The 26,584-nt window shown below is 40.8% G+C and overlaps 1 protein-coding gene across 6 annotated transcripts in view; it reads left to right on the top strand.

The window, feature by feature from the left end:
• SMOC1 (SPARC related modular calcium binding 1) overlaps nucleotides 1–26,584 on the top strand; it is a 126,277-nt gene that overhangs the window by 14,599 nt on the left and 85,094 nt on the right. For all 6 annotated transcript variants that reach the window (XR_006162996.1, XR_006162997.1, XM_033061749.2 and 3 more), the window contains exon 2: nucleotides 26,136–26,307. Coding sequence is in view for 4 of the 6 variants with exons in the window: in XM_033061749.2 (XP_032917640.1) it covers nucleotides 26,136–26,307 (172 nt within the window). In the remaining 2 variants the exon portion in view is untranslated. The remainder of the gene's footprint in view (nucleotides 1–26,135; nucleotides 26,308–26,584) is intronic.

The raw sequence follows: 26,584 nt of genomic DNA on the forward strand, positions 1-26,584 counted from the left end.
ATACCTGGTCATGTTGTACTTCCACTTAATGAACTGCACAGTGGGATTGTATCACACTGGTAATGACACTGCTGTGTGCTGCTCTGGGCAAGCTGGTTTCAAATTGAATGTGGAGCAGCGCCTGAGGTCATGACGTTGGCTCCCCACAACATGCCAGAGTTATCCACAGTGAACTAGGAACTGAATTTTCAAGAGGAATGGATGGATGGCTTTGGCTCCATATGTACCCTGAAAAGTCTTTGTCTGAATAGGGAAAGGAAACCAAGCACTCAGGTGTGATGAACTAGATGTAGCCTAGTTGGGTCATGCTATTAATTTAGTGTCTTAACATTTGCATTCTCTCTGCTATTAAGTCCTGTGGCCAACCTGTGCAAAGCTCTTGACAGCTGCTTTTTATTTTCCATTGTCAAATAACTAAGTACTTCCTCGAAATAGAAGAGTGAGATGATTATGGTGAGTGCAGGGCTTCTCTGTTCGTCTGTTGCTTGTTAAATGTGAATACAGGATCATCAGTTGCCTTCAGTTCTTGTTTAGGTTTGCAGCATGGAAAAGTGGAAATCTTTCATGGCTTCTGTAAACACAGTATGTTAAAATATTATCTGCAAGTGTGAACAAGGCCCTTGATGGAAGTGAGGGAGGTAGATCTGGAATTTGTAGTGATGTTGAATTCAGCCTGGAAGGAAAGAAGAGGTTATTGCTGTCTGCATATGAGGCAGAGAATCCTTTCTGCGGTCTAAATTGGCAAAGAACTTGAGATGGCAAAATTTGACCAATGTACACAGCAGTGTGTCAGGGTGGGAATATATGGGTTGATGTGATTTTTTTAGGGGAATTGGCTAATGTAAGCTAAAGGCTGAAATCTTGCATGGAGGCAATTATGATAACCATAGAATGTTTTTCACGCGGTTCTAGGCACGAGCATCCAGTGGTGATGTGATCCCCGTGGAGAGGGAACTTTGTGTAGGGGGAACTGATGGGAAGTCTGAGTTCCTTATAAAGCAGGGGGCCAGGTGTGTCCCTCGCCCGGAATCCTGCCCTCTCGTGGCCCTGGCTGTGCAGGGAATGGCTGCCTTGTGACCTGGAGCACCAGCCTGGGTGTGCTGCTCGGCAGGACCAGGGAGCTGGAGGGGTGATGCCGAGCACACAGCTGTGCTCTAGCGATGAGAGATGTGAGGAGGAACAATGGAAATCATCTGGGAAACACTTCCCAAGCTGAATTATTAAATATTATGAGATGGGGTACTCACACCTATTTAGTCTGCGAATAAACCCTTTCTGAGAAGAGACCACTATGGAAGAGCAGCAGCATTCCCTTCTCTAAGAGCCTGGAGGGTTGAGCAAAGAATCAGATACTTTGATGCTAGCTAAGACAGAATTTCAGAATCACACAGTGCAGAACTGCATCAGCAGTGTGGTAAAACCTGTTTTACCTCAAATGATGTAGATAAAATGCACATCAATTTATTTACAGTGCCATGGACTGTACAGACTTGGGAACTTGGAGCAGTTGGAGGTCTGTATGTGCAAGTTAGCTACAGGTGTGCTCTCTAACCTTTAGGTTAATGTCCTAAAGGAGCTGCTTAGCTTTGAATGCTGTAGCCTGTGTGCTCTCTAACATTTTATTGTTCTTTTGAAGAATTAAACTTAGGATGTTCAGTGTTTCTGTGGCCACAGAAGGTTAAAAGGTGTTTGGTTGCATAACTGGCTGTCTGTACTTGCTTACTACCAAGAAGGAAAACTGGTATGTGCCTTGACTTTCTAAGATCAAAACTGCTTGCAAGACTCTTCCTTTAAATCTAATCTTTAAATTTTCTGTGGCTTCTAGTAATGATGCATTAATTCAACTTTCATTCAGCATGCTGTTGGTGAAAGTTAATTAAATGCTTTAATTCCACTTGAATAGTCTGCCTGACCAATAATATAATTAATTGACCATTTGTGCCATTTAGAGGTGTAGGCATTGGTGTGCAGCATACTGATAAGGTGTCTTAGAGATGGCCTTCTTGCATGCTTAGATATAAAATGCTTTGAACTGGAAATGGAGCAATTACCTCTGGAAGCAACTAAAAAGTGGAAGTTGTAGCTGGATGATAGTACTGAATGAACAAAGATTGGGTTCTGCATCTGGCTTTCGAAGACACTCAAGTCCCATCTGAGTGTGCTTTTGGATTGGAGAATCTCTGTTCTGGTAACTTGCTCAGGTGGTTTTAAGTTGGACAACTCTTAAACAGCTTCAACATGGTTAAAAACCTGAGCCTAAAATGCAGTAAGACTTGTATTTTCTCTCTAGATTGTGTTCTTTGAAGTGGTGCTCCCCCAGTGTGTTAAGGCTTTGTACCAAGAATTGGAGGATTTAAATTCACTAGGCTTAGATCTTTACTCTTTAACAAAGTAAATCACAGGCTTGGTAAGAACTTTAAGGGTACCTTGTTCTATACTAATACAGTGGGTATATGATTGCTAAAATACATACCTGATGTTTATTTTTTCTGTTCAGTGATTTGTTTACTTCAGTAGTAAGAGAATAAATTTGTTGAATAAACTCAGTGTGATGTGTCTTTTTTCCATGAAGCCTACTGCAGCTTTGAATTACTAGTTATAAAGTACCTAACTTAACTTGCTATGTAGTACTTCTGAAGGGACAGGGCTGGAGGACTGAGGAGTTCAAGCAGATGCTGACTAATGTGTCAGTCTGTGCAATGTGGGCCTGTCCAAATAAGAAATATGTGAAGACAGAAGCTAGTCAGACTTCTGCCCAAGTCTAGCAACTGAATTTAGCAGGTGAGAAAATCCTTTAAAGCTCTCAATCACTCCTTTAGCTGATCTTTGCTCCACTAATTAAGTGCTGAATTGGAACTGTTCAGCTTCTGGTTTTATCGTGGATACTGCATTTGATTATGGTTGTGTGTCTGCATTTATCCAGCCAACCCTGTTTGATACTGAGCTTGGTGGACATTCCTGTGCTGGATGGGAAGAGCGATACTGAGATGACAAAACAGTTCCTAAAGCAGGCATGCAACTTCTGTAGCCTCTTGGAGCAGTTGGCTTGGGTGCATCTGGCAAAGCCTATCTGCTAAACTGATCTACCAGAAAGGTACATGCCTGATGTGATATTTTTAACTCTGGGCTTGTCAGCAGCTGAGTGGATCCCTTTGTGAAAGGGAATGATGTCAACAGTACTCCTACTTGAACTTCTCTTCCTGCATAAGTATACTAAACTGGATTGTCAACAGTGTTATATATTGTGCCACAGATTTGTAGAGTGGAAACAATCCAAAGGAATTGCCCTGACAGGTTTCAGGAAGAACCTATGCAAGTTGTAAGGCATCTTGAGAATTAAATGCCACATCAGACTGGGTACTTTCTCTGTTCTTGTCTGCCCCTTTTAGATTGAGAATTTGAAGGAATGTGCTTCCCCATTGCTTGTTTTGGGGTGCCTTACTCTATTTTGTTACTGGTTAAGTCGATAACTGTTTATTTTTTCTTTTGCAGAGGAGCTACCATGTGTTTCTAGACTTAGAGCTGAGAGGAAGTGCCATGACTGGAAGCAAAACCAAACTCATCCTTCACTGCCTCTCCCACTGCTTTCTATCCCACAGGTTTGTTAGGTAATAGGAAAGAACAGTGCCTGGATCTTGTGTTGTGCTAACCTCAAATGGTACTCCTTTGAGATCCTAAATGGCACTTGGGTCTGCTGTAGTTGTGTTGGTGCCCTGTTTACACTTAGTTTGCCCCAAAGGTAGGAAAGAGAAGGCAGGAATGTCAAGTATCTTCAACTGGCTAGAGGATATGATTAAGTAACTTAAGAGGATTTTCAAGTCTTTCAAACAATGAGTAAACATGTCAAATGTGATGTAAAGCTCCAGAGTCTTACATGGATGCTCTCTCTCTCAAAATTGGGCATCAGGATATTTTTGAATTTCTAGTTTTGAGCAGTCTCCTGTGATGGGGAAGGTACAAACTGTTGTTGGAATGGCAAGCAGGCTGTTGTACCTCAGTAAAGCTGAGCAAATAACTTGCCTCTCTACTAATGAGGGTTAGTATTTTATGGTTTTTGGGTAAGCTACTAATGAAATTATAATTTAGTTTTATAACAAACTGGTGAAATTTGAGTCTTGGATCCATACAGTTTAATTCTTATATTTAGATTTTACATATGTAACCTCTTAAAAGCCCAAACAAGTCAAGTAACTGCACAATAAGCATGCCACATAGTCACTCAACTGAACTGACTCTAGTTTTAGTACCTTTGGTTCCTTTTTGCATATTTCTACTTAACCTTTCCTTGACAGATAAAATATTGAGGACACTACATAGTGGTAATCAGTCTTGTCCACAGTGCGATGTTCATGCCAGAGTATAAGACAATAGTGATAGGTTTTTGGTTAACCCTCCCTCCTGAAGGGTGTTGGCTGTACTGGTTAAGTTAAAGCGATAGCACTGCTTCATTCCCTGCTGTCCAGTGTTATTCTCTTATTTCTTATGTTAGACACTCAACCTGAATCAGCAAGTGCTTCCCCGTAGTTCAGACACTGCATGTAAATGAAGACACAGCTGTAATTGCTCAGGAGTAAGAGAAAAGAGCTCTGAGGTGTAAGGAGTTAACTACAGGCTGCACCTGACTACAGTGCATTATCTACTCTTTTGTTGGATGTGCTTTTGGTGAGTAACTATGAACATGACTAGAGGCTGAGGGAGAATAGGTTTCCAGGTATTAAATTCCTGAAAAATGGTGGTAGGTTGTGCTCTCTTTTATCTTTTCTACTAGCTTGTTTTGTGAATTTGAGTGAGTTACCATCTCTAAAGCTTTTCACCTTGAGTGGGATAATGCCTGCCTTACAGGTATGTGTCAGAGCCCTTTTCCTAGTAAATATGCTCTAGTCCAAGATAAAAGAAGTCTTAGAAGTGCAAAACCTCTGAAGCTGCACAGCATGCGTATAATATATTCCTGTTAAACAGCTGTTTGGCTATGTCTAATGAAATTTCCAGTTAATGAGGGATGTTTTAAACTGTTTTTTTTTTACAAGTCTTCTTCATTTCATAAGAGGCAGCCAAGTATGTATCCTGTTGTATTTGATAGGAACAGGAATGACGAGGATCCTAAGTAGGACCTCAAATTATTCTTATTCAAGTGATGCACAGCGCCTAAGAGAATTCCTGCCTGAAAGCTCAAACAAGAGAAAAAATATGTTTAGGGTGTTTGTGTCTGTGTTGGCTTGGGAACTGCAGAGGAGAAACTCTGCCAGTCTCATTCCTGCACACTGGTAAAACTTGAAATAAGATATACTAGAGGGTCTGGTTTGTCCTCACGTCAAATTTAGGAGCAGGAATGTTCTCTAGGAAAAACTGCTTCTCTACATAATCACAAAAGCATCTCATGCTTTCTAATAAATCTGAACTTGATAAAGGTGCTGATGTAAGTAAGCATGGTCCTTTTTGAGAGAGAAAATGAAGATTTTTGCACAGACAGAAAATGTATGTCGGGGGGTGAAGGCTGGTGTCTGAGAGAACTGGAGGATTAGTGTCTACTGAAGCCAGTGGTTACTAGGAAAGGGAGAAAGGCTTGAGGGTGAGAAGAATGAGGAGGAGAGCATGTCTGGTGCATAAAGCTTTGCTTACAGGCAGTCCCACGCTGGTGCCTTGAGACTGGTTTGCAACCTCTGAGATAGCAATGCTTTGCAGTGGGAGCACAGATGTCTGTCCCTCCATGTTTCTTCTGGAGGATGTTACTGGGAGCACCATTTCCATCGCATCAGTATGCAGCAATGCTTGTTCACTCAGAGATGCTGGTTAGTCAAGGGACAGGCTAATATTGTAGAGCTTGCCCTTCCCTGTAGGGGACTGTATGAGGCTGTAGGCGGCAGGCTGGACGGTTGGGACAGACGGATCTCTAAACCCAAGTCTTGGAACTTGTGGTTTATTGCAAAAATGCATGGGTGAAAGGGCCCTGCCAGCTGCAGCTCGGAGCAGGGCAGTAAGAAAGCAAAGAGTAATAGAGCAAGGGATAAGAGGGTGGTAAGAGAGAGAGGTAAGAGTGTGGTAAAAGGAAAAGCTAAGAGTAAGAGAGCGAAGTTCCCGTTACAATACAATAAATCTTCTTCTGTGTTGAATATTCCAATTTCCACTAACCAATCTAATACAAGATACAAATCCTATAGCATTTACATACAGCCTGTAAGAATCATTAAATTACCATACTGTGTTATACTTTAAACCCTAAAAACTACTCTTTGGACCCCTTCTGCCAAGCTAGCAGGGTCTTCTCTGACCTTTGGACCTGCACTCCAGCAGAAGGCGTTGTTCTATCAAGGGGGAATTACTTTTGGCCAACCATCCTATTGTCTTCTAGTTATTTAGTAACTAAGGTTTGGTATCTCAAAGATGGCTTTCATTTCAATCTCGCTTGTTTCCATATTCTCAGAATCTCTTGCTAGGCAATCATATTTATAAGGTCTTCCTGATTCATCCTTCCCAACACTTCCCCTCTATGCCACAGAGCCCCAGTGCCAGGAGTAGGCTTGCTGAGTGGCAGGAGATGACTTGGTCATCTTGTCTGGATGATGCAACTTGTAAGCTACTAGCTGAAGTGTCCTGACAAGTTATTGTGCCTGAGATGGCAGTAGTCTCTCTCTCACTGTTTTCTGTATCCTCAGTTATTTTGGGCTACCTATTTATAGACACTGAGTGTCTGAAACAGAATTCATGCTAATTGATTAATTGATTTGCTGCAGAAGGACATGTTTGCTTTGTAAGAATTCCTACAGAGGGGAAGAAGTTAAGAGCTAGAAGAGAGATACTATCTGTGAGCTGCCTTGGCACTAGATGTGCTGTCCTCACTGTTTCTAAAACATCTCAGAAGGAAAAAGGCTTATTTTTGGCCTTGTTTCCTCTTTACTGTAAAATGCAAGAGGCTAAGTCTTAAAAGATTATGGACAAAGCCTTGGACTGAGGCTCAAGCAGATAGAGATCACTGCTGATAAACCATATTTGGGTTAGCTACAGATGAGTTTTTAAAAAAACCCTTTGCAGTGGGCATTTCTTGGAAAATTTCATGTAGTCTTTGTAAAGATCCTCATAGTTGAATTCTGTGACTCTTTTACTGGACTTTTGTTTGACCCCTTCCTTTGCCATTTTGCCTGCTGTCCTTTAAATCTCTCCCTTTCCTGATGTTCAGTTTGTTTTTGCTGCAATTTTTCTTCCCAGGTATGATACTTCTTCCTTAAAGCAGAGTTAAAGCTTCTTGCTCTTGTAGTCTTGGGTACCAAGTTGGTGACACATATTATCACCATGTAAAGCAATTCTTAAGACAGTAAGAAGTTACAGATTTTCCCTGGTGTTTCTGATTTATTAACAGTTTAATTTGTTTAAGAATAAATAACTTACCTTTCTCAGGCAACCTTTCTCCACTCTTCTTGGGAAGGAGAATTTTAGTTTAGCAAGCTGAAAAGGCCTGTGGACTTGAGAAGCCCAATTCTATGTGATTAGGACACAGATATTCTTCCAGTACTTGAACCCAGTGCAGATGGTTTAGATGGTGGGAGGAATTCTAGAGATTAGTGAATGATTCTGCTCATGATGACTGTAAAAATAAGTTCTCTCACAAACAAGCTGTTGAAAAAACCTTGAGCTGACTCCTTTATTAAAAAGGCACACAGCAACAAGAAACTTAGGGGATTGTCCATTCAACTACCTACTCTCTTCTGACTGCTAGTTTAATTCTTTAATATGTGACTCTACAGAAATGAAAGTAACTTCTGCATTTGGAGAAATATCCTTTGCATACATGGACATTTCATAAAGATAATAGAAATATGTAGCTGAGCAGTCAGAAGATCTGTGAAGAAAGCTATTGGAGGAGCTTATCAAGTGCTTATTAGGTACCTCAAAACAAACCTTGAACGATATTTTCGCAGTGGAAGTGTGGTATATATTTGTGGGGGACAGTTTGCTGTGGCTCCAGCATCTTGTATTCCAGTTAGCGAAACTAGACTGTGACTGTAAAAAGCAGTGTGTTCAGGATTGCAGTGCTGTTGCTTTTGATGGGCTGGTGGTGGAAGAATATCTGGTTTTTGGTGCTTACGGGGAGAAGAATGATTGGTGTAAGCCTGAAAGGGGCAAACTTTATCAGAAAATACTGTTATGCTGGGGAAATGATTTTAAGTAGAAAATGGAGTGAGAGGCTCAGGGACAAGGCGACAAGTCTTAAGTGAACAAGCTAGCTAGAGTGAACCTTCCAGGCAGGTCCCTAGTTATAGACTGCCTGCATTAATCCATTATGGCACAAGTCTCTTTGGGTAGCCATTGCTATAAATGTTGACTCCATGTTTTGAGGAATCATGGCTAAGTACTGAGAAGATGAGCAGTTCCAGTATCTGGTTATGAATCTATCACATGGCACTGCTATGAGGAATAGTGTTACTCCAAACCAGTAACAATCTCTTTCTGCCTGAGCTATTTAAGTGGGAAGGATTTTGTCTGAAAATAATGTTTGTCATGGGTTGCCTCTGCTGCTAAAGATAATGTATGCTTGTAGAAAAAAGATGAGTAAAGAATAGGATGAGGTTGTCTTTCCTATGTACTTATTATGTGCCTCATAAATTGACCAATAATTTGGGTTAATTGATACCCAAATTATGCTAATTGTAAAATTTTGCAAAGGTCAGGTGATTTGTGTCCTCCTATAAGAGCAGCCTCCTGGTTTTGAGCTGAAAAGGAGTATTTTGGCTCTTTTTCCTTGCAGAGTTCTGTTTTGGTGAAAGTGCACTATTTCTGCCTCCTTGAGTTGGCATAAATACTGGACAAGAGCCCTTTTCTGTATAGAAATATTAAAATAAGAGCTGCTGCCATTTCACAGAATTGTCAGGTCCTTGAACTTTTCTGAGAAAGCAACAGTAATCATCTTCTCAGAAAAATCTCATCTCTAAGTTCACATTATACTGAGTTTCTGTAAGGATGTTGTTTTCATTCCTTGGTTTGATCTCTTCCCAGTTCAAACTAAGCCTCTTTTTATTAGTACTTAGTCACCTGAAGCATTACACATCTTCAGAGCATGCCAATTCAGAGAACTCACTTGAAGAAAATTGTTTGGGGCAAGTGTTATCATCACAAGGTGACCTGTGTTTTGGGGCAACCAGGCACTCCAACTTTGCTTTGTGCTCCTTAACAATTCATTTAGTAACAGGCTTTTAAGGATTCATACTTACATTCTGGCACTTCTGTAAAAGCTTCTTTCTATGCTCAAGGAGATATATATATATATGTATGCTTCAGGCTTACTCATGGAACTAGTCCATTTGTTGAGTGCAAACCCGGGGTTTATTGAATTTAGAGAACTTTAAGTGATTCAATTTTAAGAAAAATTCTCAGATGAAGATACCTCTCTGATGCAGTCCTCACACTCTGTAATGGAATCTACTTCTGGGTATGAGTATGGACAATGGTGAAAAAAGCAAGGGATATAAATCTGTATTGTAGCCAAAAGCTGCTGTCAACCTCTTTGCGTGCAAACTTCAGGCTTTCCTCCCTTAAACCTTGCTGACGGGTGTTCAAAATCTAGCTCTGGTTTTACCTTCTAAAGGGTTCCCTCCCTTTTACCTAGGGGTTAATGATGACTACATTTTATTGTGAACTTCTAAGAAGTTTGTGTTGGGCCCTGCTTACTAATGAGGGAATTCCAGTGAGGGAGGGAGAGGGAAGAAGGAAGCTCTTTGGCCGAGCCTCACAGATGGACTTGGAAATCGCAATAAATCCTACATCCTAGTGTGAGCCCTAATGTACTTGTGCTCTTAGCAGGCTCAGGTGACACACAATGAAGCACCCTGAATCCAGAGAGTGGATTCTCTACAGGACTGCTTGATATTGTTCTTATGATTTGTATTTTCTTAAGGATAATTCAAGTTAGCATTTTTTTCATGTTCTTTTCAATTCTGCTTTTTCTATTCTGCTTTTATTTTCGGTAATTCTAAAGTTTTGTTGACACTGTCTTGATATCCAGTGTAACTGTAGTGGGATACTTCTAAAAATCTTTGCAAGAAATGAAGCTACTGATTCATTGCCCTGTGGCCAACAAGTCTGTGTCATCCAAGGGCTCGTTAGTAATTGGAAACTAGGCTACACTTACCTTTCTCTCTTACTGAAAACGAATAGGAATAAAATCTCAGATTTCAAGATGTAAACATTGAACTGACTTATTTCTCTGTAGTCTGGAGTCCTGGAAAACAAAGGAATATGGTGTTACTTGAGCTGTAACAGTAACAAAGGGCTGGGGATCAAAATAGCATCCAGTGATAGAGCTGGATTATTGAGTGTAATCAGGGTGTTTGAGGGACTGGTTAATAACTTCCTTCTTCTACTTGAGTTCTAAATCAGAAGCTAGCTAGTGAAATTGTTCAGGTTTGTAACTGTAACTGGGAGGAGAAAAAGACCTAGGAAGCTGCAGAAGATCAGATGAAAGTGGAAGACCTAGAACAGTGATGAGAGATGGAAGTCAACTGGCAGCCCAGCATGGAAATAAACCTGGGGAGAAGATGCCAGGTGCAGGAGCTGGTAACAATATTTGTCTATGTAAGATGTTAATGTAATTGCCAGGGAGAAAATGTATTTCCAGAGTCAGGTACAGAGTGGTCTTTTTCTGTGAGAGTTGGCAGACTTCAGCTGGGAAGATCAGTGATGACTCTTCTTGATTTTAGTAGTTTCCTCAAAGGTTTCAGTGTTTTTCAATTAGGCACTCAAAGAGAGCACATGTAATGTGTAAGACCTGTCTGAATCTTGAAAGGATTGGAATTCAAAAGGAGCAGAGGCAGTGTGAGCAAGTAAGAGTGAGGAAAGGGAAGTGTCTGGTTACAAGGACACTTGAGTGTAGAAATGTGTGGAGCAAACAGTCATGGCAAAATCAGGATTGACAAGGATAAGCGACTTGATTCAGTCTGGAATCTTTACTGGTGCCTGCATCTTTAAGGTCCAGGAAATTTTATAGCAAGGTGATACACAGCCATTTCTCATGCACCCATTAAACCAATTTTAATGAAACTGTCACTCCAAGTTCTTAAACTCAGATTTTTTTTTCTTGGGTCACACTTGACCTAAACTGACCTAGTATCTGCCTGGAGTCCTATCAAACAACATAAAATCATTTTTTCTTGACTCTTCCCTTCCTATTTGTACAGCTGGATTTCCTTAAATTTCTTAAAGTTAGTTATTCCTTCAATTATCTCTTGCTTCCTGGTATAGATCAAAAAGCTGGTAAACAGTGGAATGATACCTGATTCAGCATGTCAAGATTTTTTTCAGATGAAACTAGGATTTAACAATGTTTCCTAAGACAGTTGTGCCTGGGATAATTCGTCATCTTGAAGAGATCCCCAGACTCGGGGGAGAGGAGAAGAGAGGGGCCCTTTGCACCAGAACAGGCTCCTCCTCAGTCAGAAACCTGCTGAGAACAGTCTTGCTAATATTTATACAGTTCTGAACTGCTTTTTGGGCAGTGCATGCCCACCACCACAATCTAGGCCTTCATTATTGCCTTCTATCTACCTATTTTTAAATTAACCTCTACTGGGGCATGCAGCACTTTATAGCTATAGTAACTAGAGCTCTCCTGATGCTTACATTTTGAGCAGAGTGAGGACGTGTAATTTGTTATTGTTGTCTTATTTGGATGAGGAAAAATGCATGGTGTAATTCTTGCATGAGTGGCTGCAGGTGAATGGGGAGAAGTGATTGCTACTGCTTCATCTCCCTTGTTCCCTGCCTGCAATCCCCTCGAGCACTATAGTATTGCATGAGCAGTAAGCAGCCCACCCTTCAGTTGTGCTGTTCAGTGACAAAGCAAGTCCTGCTTCTTCTGGCCCTTTCTGCACATGTCACTTCTTCATGGGATCATCTTATTTCCCACAGTCCAGGCTGCTGTGAAGGTGGGTACTATCTTCCAGTGAGAAGAAGAACCTCAATTATTCGGGTCAGAAAAGCAAGTTTTTCCAGATGAAATTGACCCAGTAGCCTCTTAAGCTATAGAATGCATAAAGAAAGAAAGAAAACTGCTTAACCCTTTACAGAAGCTCATTGTACTCTTCTAAATGTGGTGATGGTGTGAGTACTACTTACTCTTCATAGGGTGAAGCAGTCACAGAGCTGTATGTGGAAGCTGGTATCACAGTCTGCTTTTAGTCTGTCTACTGAGAATGTCAGTTTGGTGTTTGTCCACTCTGAGAAGCCTGACCAGTAAGGCTGAGTATGTGTTTGTACTGAGGCCAGGTCTTAGACCAGACTGAAAGAGATCCAGAAAATCTGAGGAATCCAGATAAAACCGCAGATGTTTTCCCATAGCTTTTTCAATAACATGCCCTGAAAAGGAAGATGAGAGACTGCAATAATCTTGCCAATTATCTGTGTCAAAGATTTATTGTGCAAAGGTCTCATATTTGCTTATATTAAGACTGATATCCTGCTCCCTTCAGGGAGGCAGACAGCAAAAATAGACTGATATGTATATTATAAATTTTTTTATCTTCCACTGGAGAGATGCACAAATTGTAGCACAAAGTTGGCTGAGCACTTCCACAACCCCAAGTGAAGTGCAACTGGAGGAAAGTTAACCTGGTGGGTGCTGCGTGAATTTGGACTGGAGATGACTGCTTGTATGGAATGCTGTTAGTCCTCAACAGAACAACTCATGTATGAAAATACCAAAAAAGATACTTAAGATAACCAAAAATATCCAAGCCCACTGGCTTGGATAGCTTTTAACTGCAAGGAGGTTGGTGACGATAAAAGTTAACTTCACTTTGTGTTTAAAGTGAAATACTGTAGAACTGGAAATACTCAAAACTTATCTCCCTAGAAAATTATGAAAGTATGTCTACTTTCAGCAGTAAGGAAGCAGGATGAGTATTCTGCAGCTCCTCACCAAAAGTATGAAAAATAGTTCAGTGTAGCTATAATAGCCCTTTCCGCAGCTTGAAAGTAAACACACTAAAATAAACAGTTCCATAGTACAAAGTGTTGTAAAAAGCTGTCAGCCTGAGAGTGAGCAGCCTGTATTAAGATCACTAATACCTTTCTTCTTGGATGTGGGGGTTAAATGTATGTATAACACTGTGGGGAGGAAGGGAAGTGCTTTGGTGGAAAAGGGATTTTCAGTCTTGCTGGGGAAACTCATATCAACAGCATCAAGATACCTGTAGATATTTCTTCTTTTGAAGACGCCACTCTCCTTGCTTCCCATTCTACATAATAAAACTGCAGACCTCATAGCAGCAATCTGACAGCTCAGAGATCTTTACCTCTGCTGTAGGAAAGACTGATGGGCTGAAGTGTGTCCAGAGAATGGCACTGAAGCTGGGTAAGGTTCTTGAGCACAAGTCTGAGGAGCAGCTGAGGGAACTAGGGTTGTTTAGCCTGGAGAAAAGGAGGCTCAGGGTGACATTATTGCTGTCTACAACTCCCTGAAAGGAGGTTGTAGCCAGGTGGTGGTTGGTCTCTTCTTTCTGGTAGCAGGTGACAGCACCAAAGGAAATGGCCTGAAGTTACACCAGGGGAGACTTAGATTGGATATTAGGAAAAATGTTTTCACTGAAATTGTTGCCAAGTATTGGAACAGGCTGCCGAGGGAAGTAGTTGAGTTACTATCCCTGGAGGCATTTAAAAGATGTGTAGATACGGTGTTCAGGGACATGGTTAAGTGGAGAACTTGGCAGTGCTGGGTTAATGGTTGGACTTGATTATAGAGGTCTTTTCCAAACTAAATGAGTCTGTTCTATGATTCCTTGTAGAGCTCAGCAGGAGAGGTTCTGCTGGGAACATCATACCAACCACATCTGTCACTTCAGTATGGAAAATATGCCTGACCTGTATAAACAGATTTTCATGTAAAAGCAGGTTTTCATGCTAGTATGTAGTAATATTGCTGGGTAGTTCAGCAGTAGTGATAAAATGCAACATCTTACTCCCAAGCTATTGCAAGGCATGTGAACTGTACTTGAACAGTCTGGAAAACCTTGCACACTAACAACTTACTAGTTTGAAGTGGTGTTATCTGGTTGGCTCTTCAGTGAATGGCAGTACTGTAGAGATGCTTGACCTGTTTTTCTTTCCTTTTAAAGCTCAGCATTCATCACCTAGGTTATTGCTACAAATTTTAAGAAAGGCACAAGTAATTACTGTAAACAAATCCCCTCTACAGAAATCGGAAATTATATTTATGCTTCTGAGTGTTGTCTGTCACCGACAGAAGGTAATGGCATTAGAGCTAACCATGGTGCCACTAACAAGGGTCCTTCCTTCTTGTCTCACACAAGCATTTTATCTTAGAAATGTTTCTCTGTAGCACTTTCAACTCCTGAAGCAACCAGTTCATGCATCTTGTCTTTTATGGAAAGGTTTTTATCATATATTTAGACTGTCATATTAACTGAATATTTTTTGAGGCAGAGAATTAGTTTCATACTAGCAGAACAGAAGTTCCTATCCTGGAGCTTTTGTGCACAGCGGCTTCTTCAATTTGTGATCCAGAAAGATTCTGGTAGTGGGGAAAACTTCTCAGCTACTGCCTGTGCTGTCCTAAAAGGCTATAACTGCCTGACAGTCCAAGAAAGCATTGTCCAGCACTTTGTTCACAGGGCTAAACTCTGGACAGTTACGCCTACAAAACTGAGGGAAGCATTTAGTTTAAATGTAAGTTGAAAGATGATAATTACTTTTAAACACTATAAAATACAATACAGGCAGAACTACAAAATGAAGTAATGAAACAATGAATCTTTCCCTTAGGGAGTTGGGAGGAAAAGTTTATTTTTTTCTGACTTTTGACAGGAGTTTTGTTACTGTTTTGTATTTCCTTTCCTGATTCTTTCCCCTTTCCTTCTTGTCTAAATTCCTGCCTGGCACACTTTTTAAAATTATTTTTTTATTTTTTTTATTTTTTAATTAATTAATTAATTAAATTTTTGTTAGCAGGGTTGGGTTATTTCACTCTGAATTTAAAACTTGCCTGGCATTTAATGTGTCTGTCTGGGTCACTGTGGCATATGGACTACACCAAAGTGGGTTTGGCACTTGAAGCAGTGAATATTAAGCCAAGCCTGGGGTCTTTATGATGTCAACACCATCCTACTGAGGGGCTATTCAGAAGACTCTCTGCTGGCTGCTGAAGCAAGAGTTAAGATTTCTAAATAGTGTTTTTAAAAGTAGATCTGACTTGTATAAATCTGAGTCTCTGAAATGACTTGTCTGTAGATCAGATGCATATGATCTTAATGTCAAATAACTGCATGTGTTGGTAGGTGGAGATAACTACTACAGTAATTTGTAGGGGAAGTGAATAGTACTTAATGGCAATTAACTGGATAGTTAATTTAATCTATTATCTGAACAGTTCTCTTCTGGTATGGAGACTATGTCTATATTGTTGCCTCTTAATCTATAGACTAGAAGTCCAGGGATAGCACATCCTCTGTGATGGTAGGAAAACACTTTATTTTTAACAGTACTGGAATAATAATGTTAGTAATAAATGTAAGAGAGCTGCTGCTGCTTTCACAAGCTCTGTAAATACTCTGTATTTAATAAGAGTACATGATATTATGTATGAAAAAGGTGAAATTCCAGTCTTTTATTCAGTTTTGCTGTCTGTGACATTTCGGAGGAGTAACAGAGTAATAGAGGCAACTTCTTTTATTACTCTGTATAGCTTTAAGGCCTGTGGACTGTGAAGGCTATTACTCTGTATAGCTGATTAGGCCAGAACCCACCTCTGAACACCTCTCTGCAGATGGCAAGGTAGGTCTGTAGGAGACATGTCAATTCTGTACCTAGACAGTGCTTCAGAAGCCTTGGCACTGGAGTGCTGATGATAGTACATGTGAAGCTGCGTGAAATGGGGAGAAGCTCCTGATGCAAAGATCTTCAGTTAACCATTGTCTTTGGATCATAAAGGGATAAGAATAGAGTTAAGGAAAGTGAACTCTTGAGTGTTCTCAGTACCTCCTTTTTTAATATCCCTTCTGTGCTATGGAATTTCAGACTTGGCATTCATTTAGTATGTGTCTCTTGATGGGCAGCCAGCTCTTGATAGGTTTTGAACTAATGAGATCAGTTATTTCTAATATCTAATTCTTGGTTCTGCTGTTGGCAGCAGCTACACCAAACATAATGAAGGCGGGATGCCAGCTTCAATTTGAATGCCTCTTTCAGCATTTTTGAGGAATTGATTTAGGGACCAAAGTTTGTAGAACTATCGAGTTTCAATGGGTGGCATTCTCCATCCTGGAAGTTCTACAAGGCAAATAATTTGTGACGAAAGAAGTGCCTTTGTATAGTTTTATTTCCATTGGAGCTCAGCCATGAAGATGTGGCTGTCGAACTGTTTGTAAACTGTGTTCAGTCATCATGTCTCCTTACGTGATTGTGGTGGTGGTGGTCTTCATACACCTGCTTCGTCTACAGTAAGTGTCTAATACGTATGGCTGTGACTGAAGGGCAACAATGGTTGTGCTGTAGACTAGAAAGTGGGAAAAGGATTTCTGGCTTGAGGTAAACTCGGTTGTATCTGTCTTGCTGTGAGTACAGTAATTTCACAATTATAAACGGCACTTCCGGGTGCCAGCAACTTTTTGGTTTTTGTCCATATATAAGCCGCACCTGATTATAAGCTGCACGTTACAGTACAGAGTGTGATAAAAGGTATCTATTCTATCACCATCTGTTGAGGGTGGGGGCAGTGATCCTTATCTCAATGGCAGATAATCTGCTAATGGGCCATCCATTGAAACCAGGCAGAGCATTGTTCTTTATCTTTTCACAACCCATTCTTCCTCCAGCCAGTCATTTTCTGCTAATGGCCCATTGAGTCCCACTGTGTGACTGATAAAATTACTGCATCCCATTGGAAGTTGCTCCAGCCAGGGGGAAGAGCCCAACATTTCTTACCAAAATAAAAACAGAGGTTTTGGGACACTAAGGGAGCCCCTTTCTCCACTGGACTCCAGAGGAAAACCGGATTTCTTCACATCACCACTGGACCTTTAGAGGGAAACTGCACCTTCTGCAGGAGCACTGCTTCAGCTGAATCACATCTGTCACTGCAGGAGGATGCAGCCACCATTTAATGGGACTGCTACCAACACCCTGCCTGACAGGATGTCAGGTTGTACTCTGACTCTGTCAGGGTTTGGAGTTTGTTTCTTTGTAGTACTGTATTTATATTTTAATTTCCCTAGAAAAGAACAGTTATTCGTAATTCCCATATTTTTGCCTGAAAGCCCCTTGATTTCAAATTTATAATAATTTGAAGGGAGGGTGTTTACATTCTTCATTTCAAAGAGAAGCTCCTGCCTTTCTCAGCAGACACCTGTCCTCCAAACTAAAACAGCAACTTTTCATTCTTTTTCCATATATAAGCCGCACCTGATTATAAGCCGCACTTCGGGTTCAGACCAAAATTTTAGTCAAAATGGTGCAGCTTATAATCGTGAAATTGCTGTAGTACTTACATAATGTGCCTTGCGTGCATGCCAAAGGGAATGGTACTTATGTAGGAGGCAGTGTTCCACAGGTTATAAAGCCATCTTTGGTAAGATTTGATATCTGCTTTTTGAGGTGGGCAGTCTCTGGCACGGCTTAGAAATTTTTGTCTTATTGGGAAGAAGGGGTTGTGGGAGGAGAAAATGTCATTTTTATCTTGCTAGTTTGGGGTATTTAGAAAGCTTATCAACTAACTTGGAGACTCCACTTAGAGTAGGTGCCCATTCTTCAGCAGTAACACTGTGCAAGTAAAGGGAAAGTTCATTGAGTTGTTCAGAAAAAGACAGCATGAGAAGGTGCTTAAGAGAAGGGAGTCCAGGTGAATTTATGTCAGGTAATGAAGACAAATTCTAGGAGCTTTGAATTTAAAAGGAAGCCCTTTATTCCTGTCAGGCTACTGATGGAAAATCAGCAGAGAATTTGTACCTCACCAAACAGCTTATTCATTTAAGAATACTTCAGCAAAACTTAGTTATCAGACGTGCTTGCAGTTTATGTGTAACCCCACAGAACATATCAGACTCATGTGCAAAGCTTATATCAAGACTATTCCAGTACTCCAAGCTCTTGCAAATGGGGAAGAAGGATTCCTAGGCTGACTGCATACTAGTCCTGATAAAAGTAGTACAAGAGGGAAAATGGGCTCAGGAAAGTATTATTTCACAGCCACTTTCTTTCAGTGGCTAGATTTCCCATGCCAGTGCATAGAACTCTACAGATCCTGGAAGTGACTTTTAGTGGTTTATACAGTGGAGGGTAAGAAAGCATGTGCTTCAGTCTCCATGGTTTGAGAGAACTGGGGCCAAGAGGGAAGAGTCTGCAATAGTTTGAAGCATTCAGTATGCTAGCATTTGGGTAAGCATGGGGATCACTTTTGATGGAAATCTTGCTTGAATTACTGTCCTTTGTTGAAGTATACACCTGGTATTACTTCTTCTTTTACCCTTCTGCTTTTCTGAGAGCTTCTTTTGAGATAAACATATCCCATTACAATGGAATAGCTGACTTCTCACCTGGTGACAGCACGAAGTTGTAATCCTGCTACAATTGCTAGTGGAGATCAACAGCTTCAACTATCATTATGACAGAGTAAAGTAGGGGATATGGTTATTGAGAGATTAACTTGGCATCAGGTATACAGTAGGATGTTTTGCATTTGTTTTCTGAGTTATGCTGAATAAACGTAGGATTCCTTAAACTGGAAAGACTGGATCGTATTATTAAACATAACAATTCAGTGAAGACAAGATTCCACGATTTTATATTAATGGAAGTTTTGCTGTTACTGTCTTGGGACAAGAAGTTTATTGCCTGACTGTTCAAACATTTGGATTTTCTATCTGGTTCAAAATGTATAGTAGCAAAGGTAAAGAGAAGAAATAGTCCAAGTTAAACATATCTTTTCTTGTCAATGTGTTTGACAAATTAAATTTTATCTTAAATTTGTTCTAGGCTTACGTGTTACCTTGGCTGCAGAAATACTCAGTAGGAGAGTGAGTTTTGACAGAAACTGAAGTAATTACTTCAAATAAATTAAATTAGTCTCTACCTTAATACTGCCAGACATACTAGAAAGATTTAGAAGTTGTGTGTTAGAAATGTGAGACTTAAGATGAAGTTTCTATTTTGTGTTTAAGTTTTGGTTTCCTCCTCTGTTCAGATGATTGGTGTACTGAACTTCTGAGATGCTTAAACTTGTGACTTAACTGAAGTTGGATTTTATGAAGGTGATACAGGCATGTGGATATAAAAATTGTGTGGGAGAAGGGATTATTTCAAAATATGAAATGAATTTCTTGTCCCTAGTGTCTCTGGCATTTTCTTTCTCATGACTAAATGTACTTAAGCACTTTCATAAACTTGAATGTCAAAAATAAAAAGAGAAAATTTTAAAAGTTCACTCTGTGACTGCAACGACATTTTTTTTCTATGAATAACAAAATCACAACAAGAAAAACACAGAGGGCTGCTCTGAGATGAAGTGCAATTCTAAGGGTTTTTCCCAAACCCTTGGAGGGCTTTGCTACCAAACCTTTGGTGGGGACTTCAAATACTCCATTAGGCAGCTTCTCTGGATCTAGTACCTTCTCTTCTAAAAACAGAATGCAGCTGCTGCGTCATGTTTAGGGATCAGTTGGCAAAGAAAATGAAAGTATTATTTCCTAGCTAAAAGTCATCTAACAGATGAAGCATAATACTTAAGTGCTGCCCTTCATTCTAGTGGCTTACACAAGGCAAGGATTGAGGGAGGATAGTATGAGGGAAGGAAAAATCACTGTAGAAAATGAGGTTTGTAGTCTGTAAGAGCAAAAATCTTTCTTGAATTCAACTCGTGCAAATAAATCTAGAGCTTGCTGGCTTTGCAGTGTGATCCCATACATTTGCTCAGCCTTTACCATCCTCAAGCACAAACGCTGTGCTTTGAACTCATCCTATTTGTACAGCTGGAGGCTTGGGGTTGAAACACATGTGGTGCTTTAATTTAGGCTAAAATCTTCACTTTGCAGGAGGGGTGACTCAAGAAATAAAACTATTACAATATCTTTCTTGTAAGTACCTTCTGCCTGGGAGAAGTGCCCATCTGAAATTCGTTGGGAAAGCTGTAAGTCTTGGTATAAAACTGTAGGATGCTAAAAAACCCTACCCAAGGACTGGAACTTCTTAAGATGCAGGACTTTGAAAACCTTCGTCTTAAAAAAAGTTATCCAGGTGCCAGCGAAGTACAAACTTGTGAGCATTTCAAAAAAGGGTATATTAAAATAAATCAATCTCTTCCTTCCTGTGCCTCAAAATACATTACAAACTTCCCAGGAAGCTCACTTCAAAAGCCTTTTCACTTGCTAGATTCTGAGGCTGTGTGGGAACTTTCAGGACAGAGGCTGGACAGCTGTTGGGAGTTTAGCAGCTCTGGCTGGTCAATATCTTTCTGCACGTGTAAGACTGCAGACCTTGAGAGAGATTTTAATACTTTCAAATTTTCCTCTTTGTTTTCCTAGAAGTGAGGCATTTTGGGTCTCTGGCTCAGAGCAGCATCTCTGACCCCTGTGAAACCTGCTAGGCTTATGGTTCCATGGCTTGGACTTGGCTAAAGTCCAAAACCAGTGGTTGAAATTGGAGTGCTTTTGCCCTGTAGGCAGCCTGCCATGGGGCTGAGAGTCTAGCCATGATTAAAACTGCAACTTGGCTCCAGTTCTGCCTCCAGAATGGCTGGTTGCACCAGTTTGGAGCCTGAAACCAAGGCATAAAAATGTGAAATGATTCTTTCCAACAGCAACAAAAATGTCGCGAAGTTTATAGTCTCCCTTAATGTGTAAAATGGTATGGTTTTCCTGGGGAATTCTCTCTGGGAAGGACTTGCTCATTTGTACTTAAGTCAGGCTAGTCTAAGTACTTTGACTAATGAGGGGGTGATCTGTGCCATATGAATATACTTAGATGAATCACACTTTCCCAAGATGTGTTCTAAGGGTCTTCAAACTTGAAATCTGCCAAAACAGGAGTAAAGCATTGCATGCGCTGTTTTGTCTATCTCAGTTTTGTTAGGCAGCAGCACTCTGCAGTACTTATCTGAAGTGAAGCTGCTAAATAGCAGAGGCACCTCTGTTTTGATCTGTAGTGAACTCTAGATTTGTTTCTCAATAGATTTCCACTTTCTCACGTTCATGTCATTTGTGTCCCTTGCTCCTTCTTTTCCCTGAAGCCTTGCTAAGGCATGTTACTGTGGTACTACAATGCCTTGGCCATTTCTCGTTACCTTCATCACAAAAGGCTGTGCTGTTCTGTTTGTGCTTATAATGTACCCAGATGGTGAATAGAATGAGTGACCACCAAGCTCATTTTCACTTGTGGGGTCAGACCTTTTTCTGCTAAATAACACAAGTGTTCCCAGCTGCTGTGCAGCTGCAGGGAGTCTGCTTTCCTTCACAGGCATTAAAAACCCTTTAATCAGTGTTTGTTGTTTGTCAGCAGTGGTGTTGAGGTGTGGAGAAAAAGAACAGATATGCTTTGTTGGCAAAGTTAACTTCATTCTGACCTCTTATCTTTCCTTTTTCTTTTCAAGTCTGAAGAAGCAGAAAGCAGCTTGGGAAGTGGTGTCTGCAAGCACCTGTGTAAATGTATTTGCTAAAGGAGGAGGTTTGTGTCCTTATATAGATACAACATTTGACATAAAAAGATGCTCTGAGAGCTGCATTGAAGTGGAAACTCTTTAGGGCAGGGACTCAAACTGGCTGGAATTGGTGCTGTGCAGACTCCCTTAGTGTAAATAAATGGTACATAAATACAAATACGTTGCTTAATACTAATGCTACTTATCTTAGTATTGAGTCTATATTCTACAGATTCCACTTGCAGTCTGGTCAACGTTAACTTTTTCCTGTATGATAGATTATCCCTTCTAGTTTTGGAAGGGGGGTTATTTGTTTTGTTGTTTGTTTTTGTTTTTTTTTAGCTGGAGTTTTGTGTTTGTGGTGGTTTGTTTGCTTTCCTTTTAGTTCTACTTTTAATAGCTTTCTTCTCATGAAGGAAAAGGGAAGAGATAAAGAACTGATAAGCTGTCTCCAATCCCGTTTGCTTTGGATGTAGTCTGTTCTGAAACAAATGGGAGCACAGAAATCAAGAAGAAGCTTTGAGAAATTTCAGAGCTAAGATAATTATTTTCCTCTACTTTCTAGATGAAGCATGGAAACCTGCTGGTGCTGAGCTTGTTTGCAGATTTGCTTTTTCCCTGAGTCCAGGTTTGCTTGCATTGTGTGTCTATGTATAGAGCACTGAGCACTGCTCTGTGAGTAGTGATTCTGTTATTTGCAAAGTCTGTTTGTGTGTGCATCCTGTCCTGTTGAGACATCAGGCTTTGATTTGAGCTTTGAAGGTCCTTGTAGGACATTTGGCATTAAAGATAGAACATTTACCTTGCTGCTCTTCCCCTGGAAAGACCAGAGAGTCACATTCCTGTCTTGGCAGTGTCTGGGCAGGGTGGGTACCAGGCATTAGGGCACATTGCTCACAGCCCTCAGCCCAGCTCACAGTGACAAAGGGGCTCTTCTGGAGCAGGGCTGTGCCCTTGGGAAAACAGTGGCCACTTGCTCAAAGTAGGAATTATAAAATAAAAATCAAACTGACTGCATCTGAACTGTGATCCTAGCTGTTAAAATTACAAAACCAAAGGGTCTCCCATGGCAAACATGTTTTAGCATTCATCCATTCTTTTTCTTCATGCAGCTGAGGTTGCTTACAGAGGAGGTCATGCTCTTAGATGGGCAGCATGCTAAAGGAAGACTTTGTGCTGGGTGGGAGGGGATGTGCACTCAAAACATGTAGTATATTAAATGTCTGTGGGTGGTCTGTATTGACCATCAATTCTGGAGCATGAATTCTTACCTGCTAGAAAGGGGACAAAGAGCCACCATTTCATACCTGCATGCTGTCAGGGCTGCTGAGCAGATATGGGCTGTGAGCTACAATGGAGCAGGTACTCTCCTCTTAGGAGGGTTTTTGAAGCCCTTTGGATCTCCTGGACGTATTCCTGGCCTTTCTGGCAGCACAGTTTGCTTGCGTGAGAAGAAGTCTGATCAGACAGATGTGATCCTGGATCCTTCTTGAATTTAATGCAGACTTACACAGTTACAATCTACCTGAATAAAACAAGCACCATCTTGTGCAACTACGTAAACCATAAACTTTTTTGGCGAGGCAGGTGTGGCATCTTCAGTGTCTGGAAAGCACCGAACATGCTGTGTGGGCGCCCTACTGTAATCCAAATTACAAATGCTAAAAAGGCTTTTGATTTTTTTTTTTTCTATTAACGTTGTTCTTGGCTTAATTTGGGTCGGCAACAACTTCACAGACTGCATTGGGGTGCTCTGCATGTTTCCTCAGGCCCTCATAATTAATCAATGTCGAGTTGTTTCTCTGTCTGCAAGGAGGCACCTGAGGAAAGCTCTTCCACAGCCTTAGGTTTAAATTGTCAGCCCTGAGAACAACTTTCTATTCTTTAGAATGAGGAAGGGGTGTTCTGGATGTAAAACCCCCCTCTATACTAGGTATTTTGGTACAGGCTGCAGAAGGCTTAAGGGAATTTTCATGATACTCGAGATGACTTTCAGTAAGTTGGCAATATGGTTTTATGCTAAGAACCAGTATTCTAGATTTTTTGTTGAACGTCTGGATAACTCATACCTGTGGAACTCAACTTCTGGCGAGGAATTTACAAAAAGTTCCATGCTAGTAGCTCAAGTCTCCAGTTGTGATAAATGGGAGATCTGTGTGTTCCTTCTAAATCACAATGGCTCCCGTGTTGAGCTGAATGCTTAATTGCTGCATGTGCACCATGCTGTCCTATCAGGCCCTTCCTGCTTTGGAAGTCTGTTTATACACACAAAAACCTGAAAAGCCTTGTGAGTCTTTCAGTGTCTGACATCACATGGTGGGAGGAGGCTTCAGCATCTTCAGCCTGTTGCTTTTTGCAGTATGTTTACAGTCACTACTGATCTTTGTGCTTTGAGGGCGACAGAAAGACATTACTGTAGCCAGAGCAATTCCAGCCACTGTGATAGTCCAACCACTGAAAAGAAAAAAATCTGGTCCAGCTTTACAGTGTTTTTATAGTCTAGTCCAGGTCTCTATAAACAATTTAAAATTGCCTTCAGGTTTAAATGTTCCAATTTCCCATTTGGAGCAGGTGTTGCCAGGTTATAGAATGTGTTGCAGAAAAGGAACAAAAACATTTCAAAAGCGCTGTGCTGTAACAAATATGTCAAGTCTGTGACAGATGAGATTTTAAAAAAAGTTTGCCCCACCAAAAGTGAAACAAATGCAAACCTTGCTTACTTTTCTCAGCTGTCATGTTTAAATAGGGGGTTTAGTAATGCATTAGTATTCAAAAGATCAGTACAGTATGAAAATATGAAACTTCTCAATTGTTTTCATTTAACTGGGGAGAAAGGATTTTCTTTTTTTGTAATGAAAAAACCCACCACCAACCAAATTTCAGAGATGCATGTTCTCAGAGTGGTTAAAAACCAACCCAAACTGGGCTTCAGGCAATGTTTTTTCAACAGCTTTAACCTCAAAGCATGGAGTAGACAGCTTTGTAGGAAACTGTAACACCAAGGTGATTATGGCAGTGACTCACACTTCCCTGTAAGGCATCCAGCTATCAACACAGTTGGAGAGCTGTGGCTTTGTGCATACAGGCAGGGTGTCAGTCAGTGCCCATTTGCCAGCCAGCTCTGAACTGCTGAGCTCAGAGCTTCTTTGACAGCGAGCTGGATATCAGTGTGTTAGAGAGCAGTTCTGGTACCCCCAGGCTTGCAGGAGGCTGTAGAAATGGGAGGTAGGAATGGGGAAGTGCAAGGCAGGTTTGACTTGCCTTTTCTTTGCTTCATCCTCATGGAACTTGTTTGAAGAGTCCTCTGAAATCTTCCTGTGAGCAGGTGATTGGGTTTGTGTAATAATTAAAGGTCTGACGAACCACTAAGTGGGGTAGTATGGGAAGAGAAAAAGGCTGCTACTGTCATGACTTGCAAAAAAATTCTGCAAGTGATTATGGAAAGATGACTGTCAGGTTGGATCCTCAGGAAAAGTATATGACCTTGAGAAGGAGACCTAGGTGTCCCTATAGGCCCTTCAGAATTGAGTTGAGGGTACAGCTGTAAACTACTTCCAGATGTTGGGATTTGCAGGGAACAAGCAGACAGAAGATGGGGACTCTTCTTCCAGATGTTGGCATTTGCAGGATACAAGCAGACTCATGTGTGTTGTGGGTTTCCCCATCACCAAAAATAAGGCAGAACGCCAAGGAAAACAGTGATCGTGATATGGAGAGAAGTGGTCCAGGTGAGAAATTGGAAGATTGGGATTATTCAAACTACAGAAGACTGACAAGGAATGACACATTTGTACAAAATGGGTTGCATCACAATGGAATGCTTGGGAAGAAGATATGCCAAAAGATGATATAAATTCAAACTTCTGAAAGGAAATAGGTTTTCACATAGTGTGTAATTACATTGTGGGCTGCATGGAGTGCGATTGACAGCTGTGCTGGGTGTCATCAGCAAGGAACAAAAGGTGACTTTGGGAGTGTGCAGGTATGCTCTTGCAGGTGGTATTTACAGATGATATTAACAATGCTTTCAAAAACATCACTGGTGATATAAAACTGGTCACATGCATGGTTCAACTGCCAAGACCAATCTTGATATTTTATTTGTATTCCTTTGATGATAAATTTTTTGTGTCTCTGGATAAAATTGTCTAGTACCAGTTACTGTTTGTGGCCCAGTACTGGGCAAGCTGGGCTGTTGTGACTCAGTATTGCCCTTCCCGTGTGGGTTGTATTTGGCTCTACACATCTTTCTTTTTTAGAGGTGAGGCAGAGTGAGTAATGTTTCCATTTTATTAAAGAGAATGGAATGGCAAAGACTGTTAATTTTTTTAAAAGATGTACGTGTTTCATTTAAAGTTCCCTTCAGGCAAAGTCAGCTTTGTTAGGCAGCTTAAAATGCATTATAGACATATTGATATTGTCATAAAGAAAAAAATACACTATGCTCAGTTTTGGGAAACCAAACAAAACCACTATTTTTTTTTCTCCCTCTTTTTTTCACTTCCTTCAGTTTTTAATAAGCGACCGTGACAGAGACCCGCAGTGTAACCTGCATTGCTCCAGGTCCCAGCCCAAACCCCTGTGTGCCTCTGATGGCAGAACCTACGAGTCCATGTGCGACTACCAGAGAGCCAAATGCCGCGAGCCGAGTCTGAGCGTCACGCATCGGGGCCGCTGCAAAGGTAGGTGGATTCAAATGCCTCTGAGAGGAGAAATGGGAGGCCTGCCTTTTAAGAAATGGAATTCTTACACCACAGGGTTTAGTACCATGCTCTGAGAGTAATCTGATTTGGAATTGTGCATTCCTGCAAGCATTTCTGAGTGTCAGTTTAGGCAGTAGAGTATGAGCTGACTGAATTATCGATGAAAGAGGGCAAAGGAGCCACAGACATCACTGAAAAAGGGCTGAAATATATGTCTGCAGGTAGAAACAACTGGCCCCATGGTAAAAAAAAAGTC

The sequence above is a fragment of the Catharus ustulatus genome, chromosome 6 (assembly GCF_009819885.2).
Source record: "Catharus ustulatus isolate bCatUst1 chromosome 6, bCatUst1.pri.v2, whole genome shotgun sequence".
In the NCBI taxonomy this organism is placed as follows: domain Eukaryota; kingdom Metazoa; phylum Chordata; class Aves; order Passeriformes; family Turdidae; genus Catharus; species Catharus ustulatus.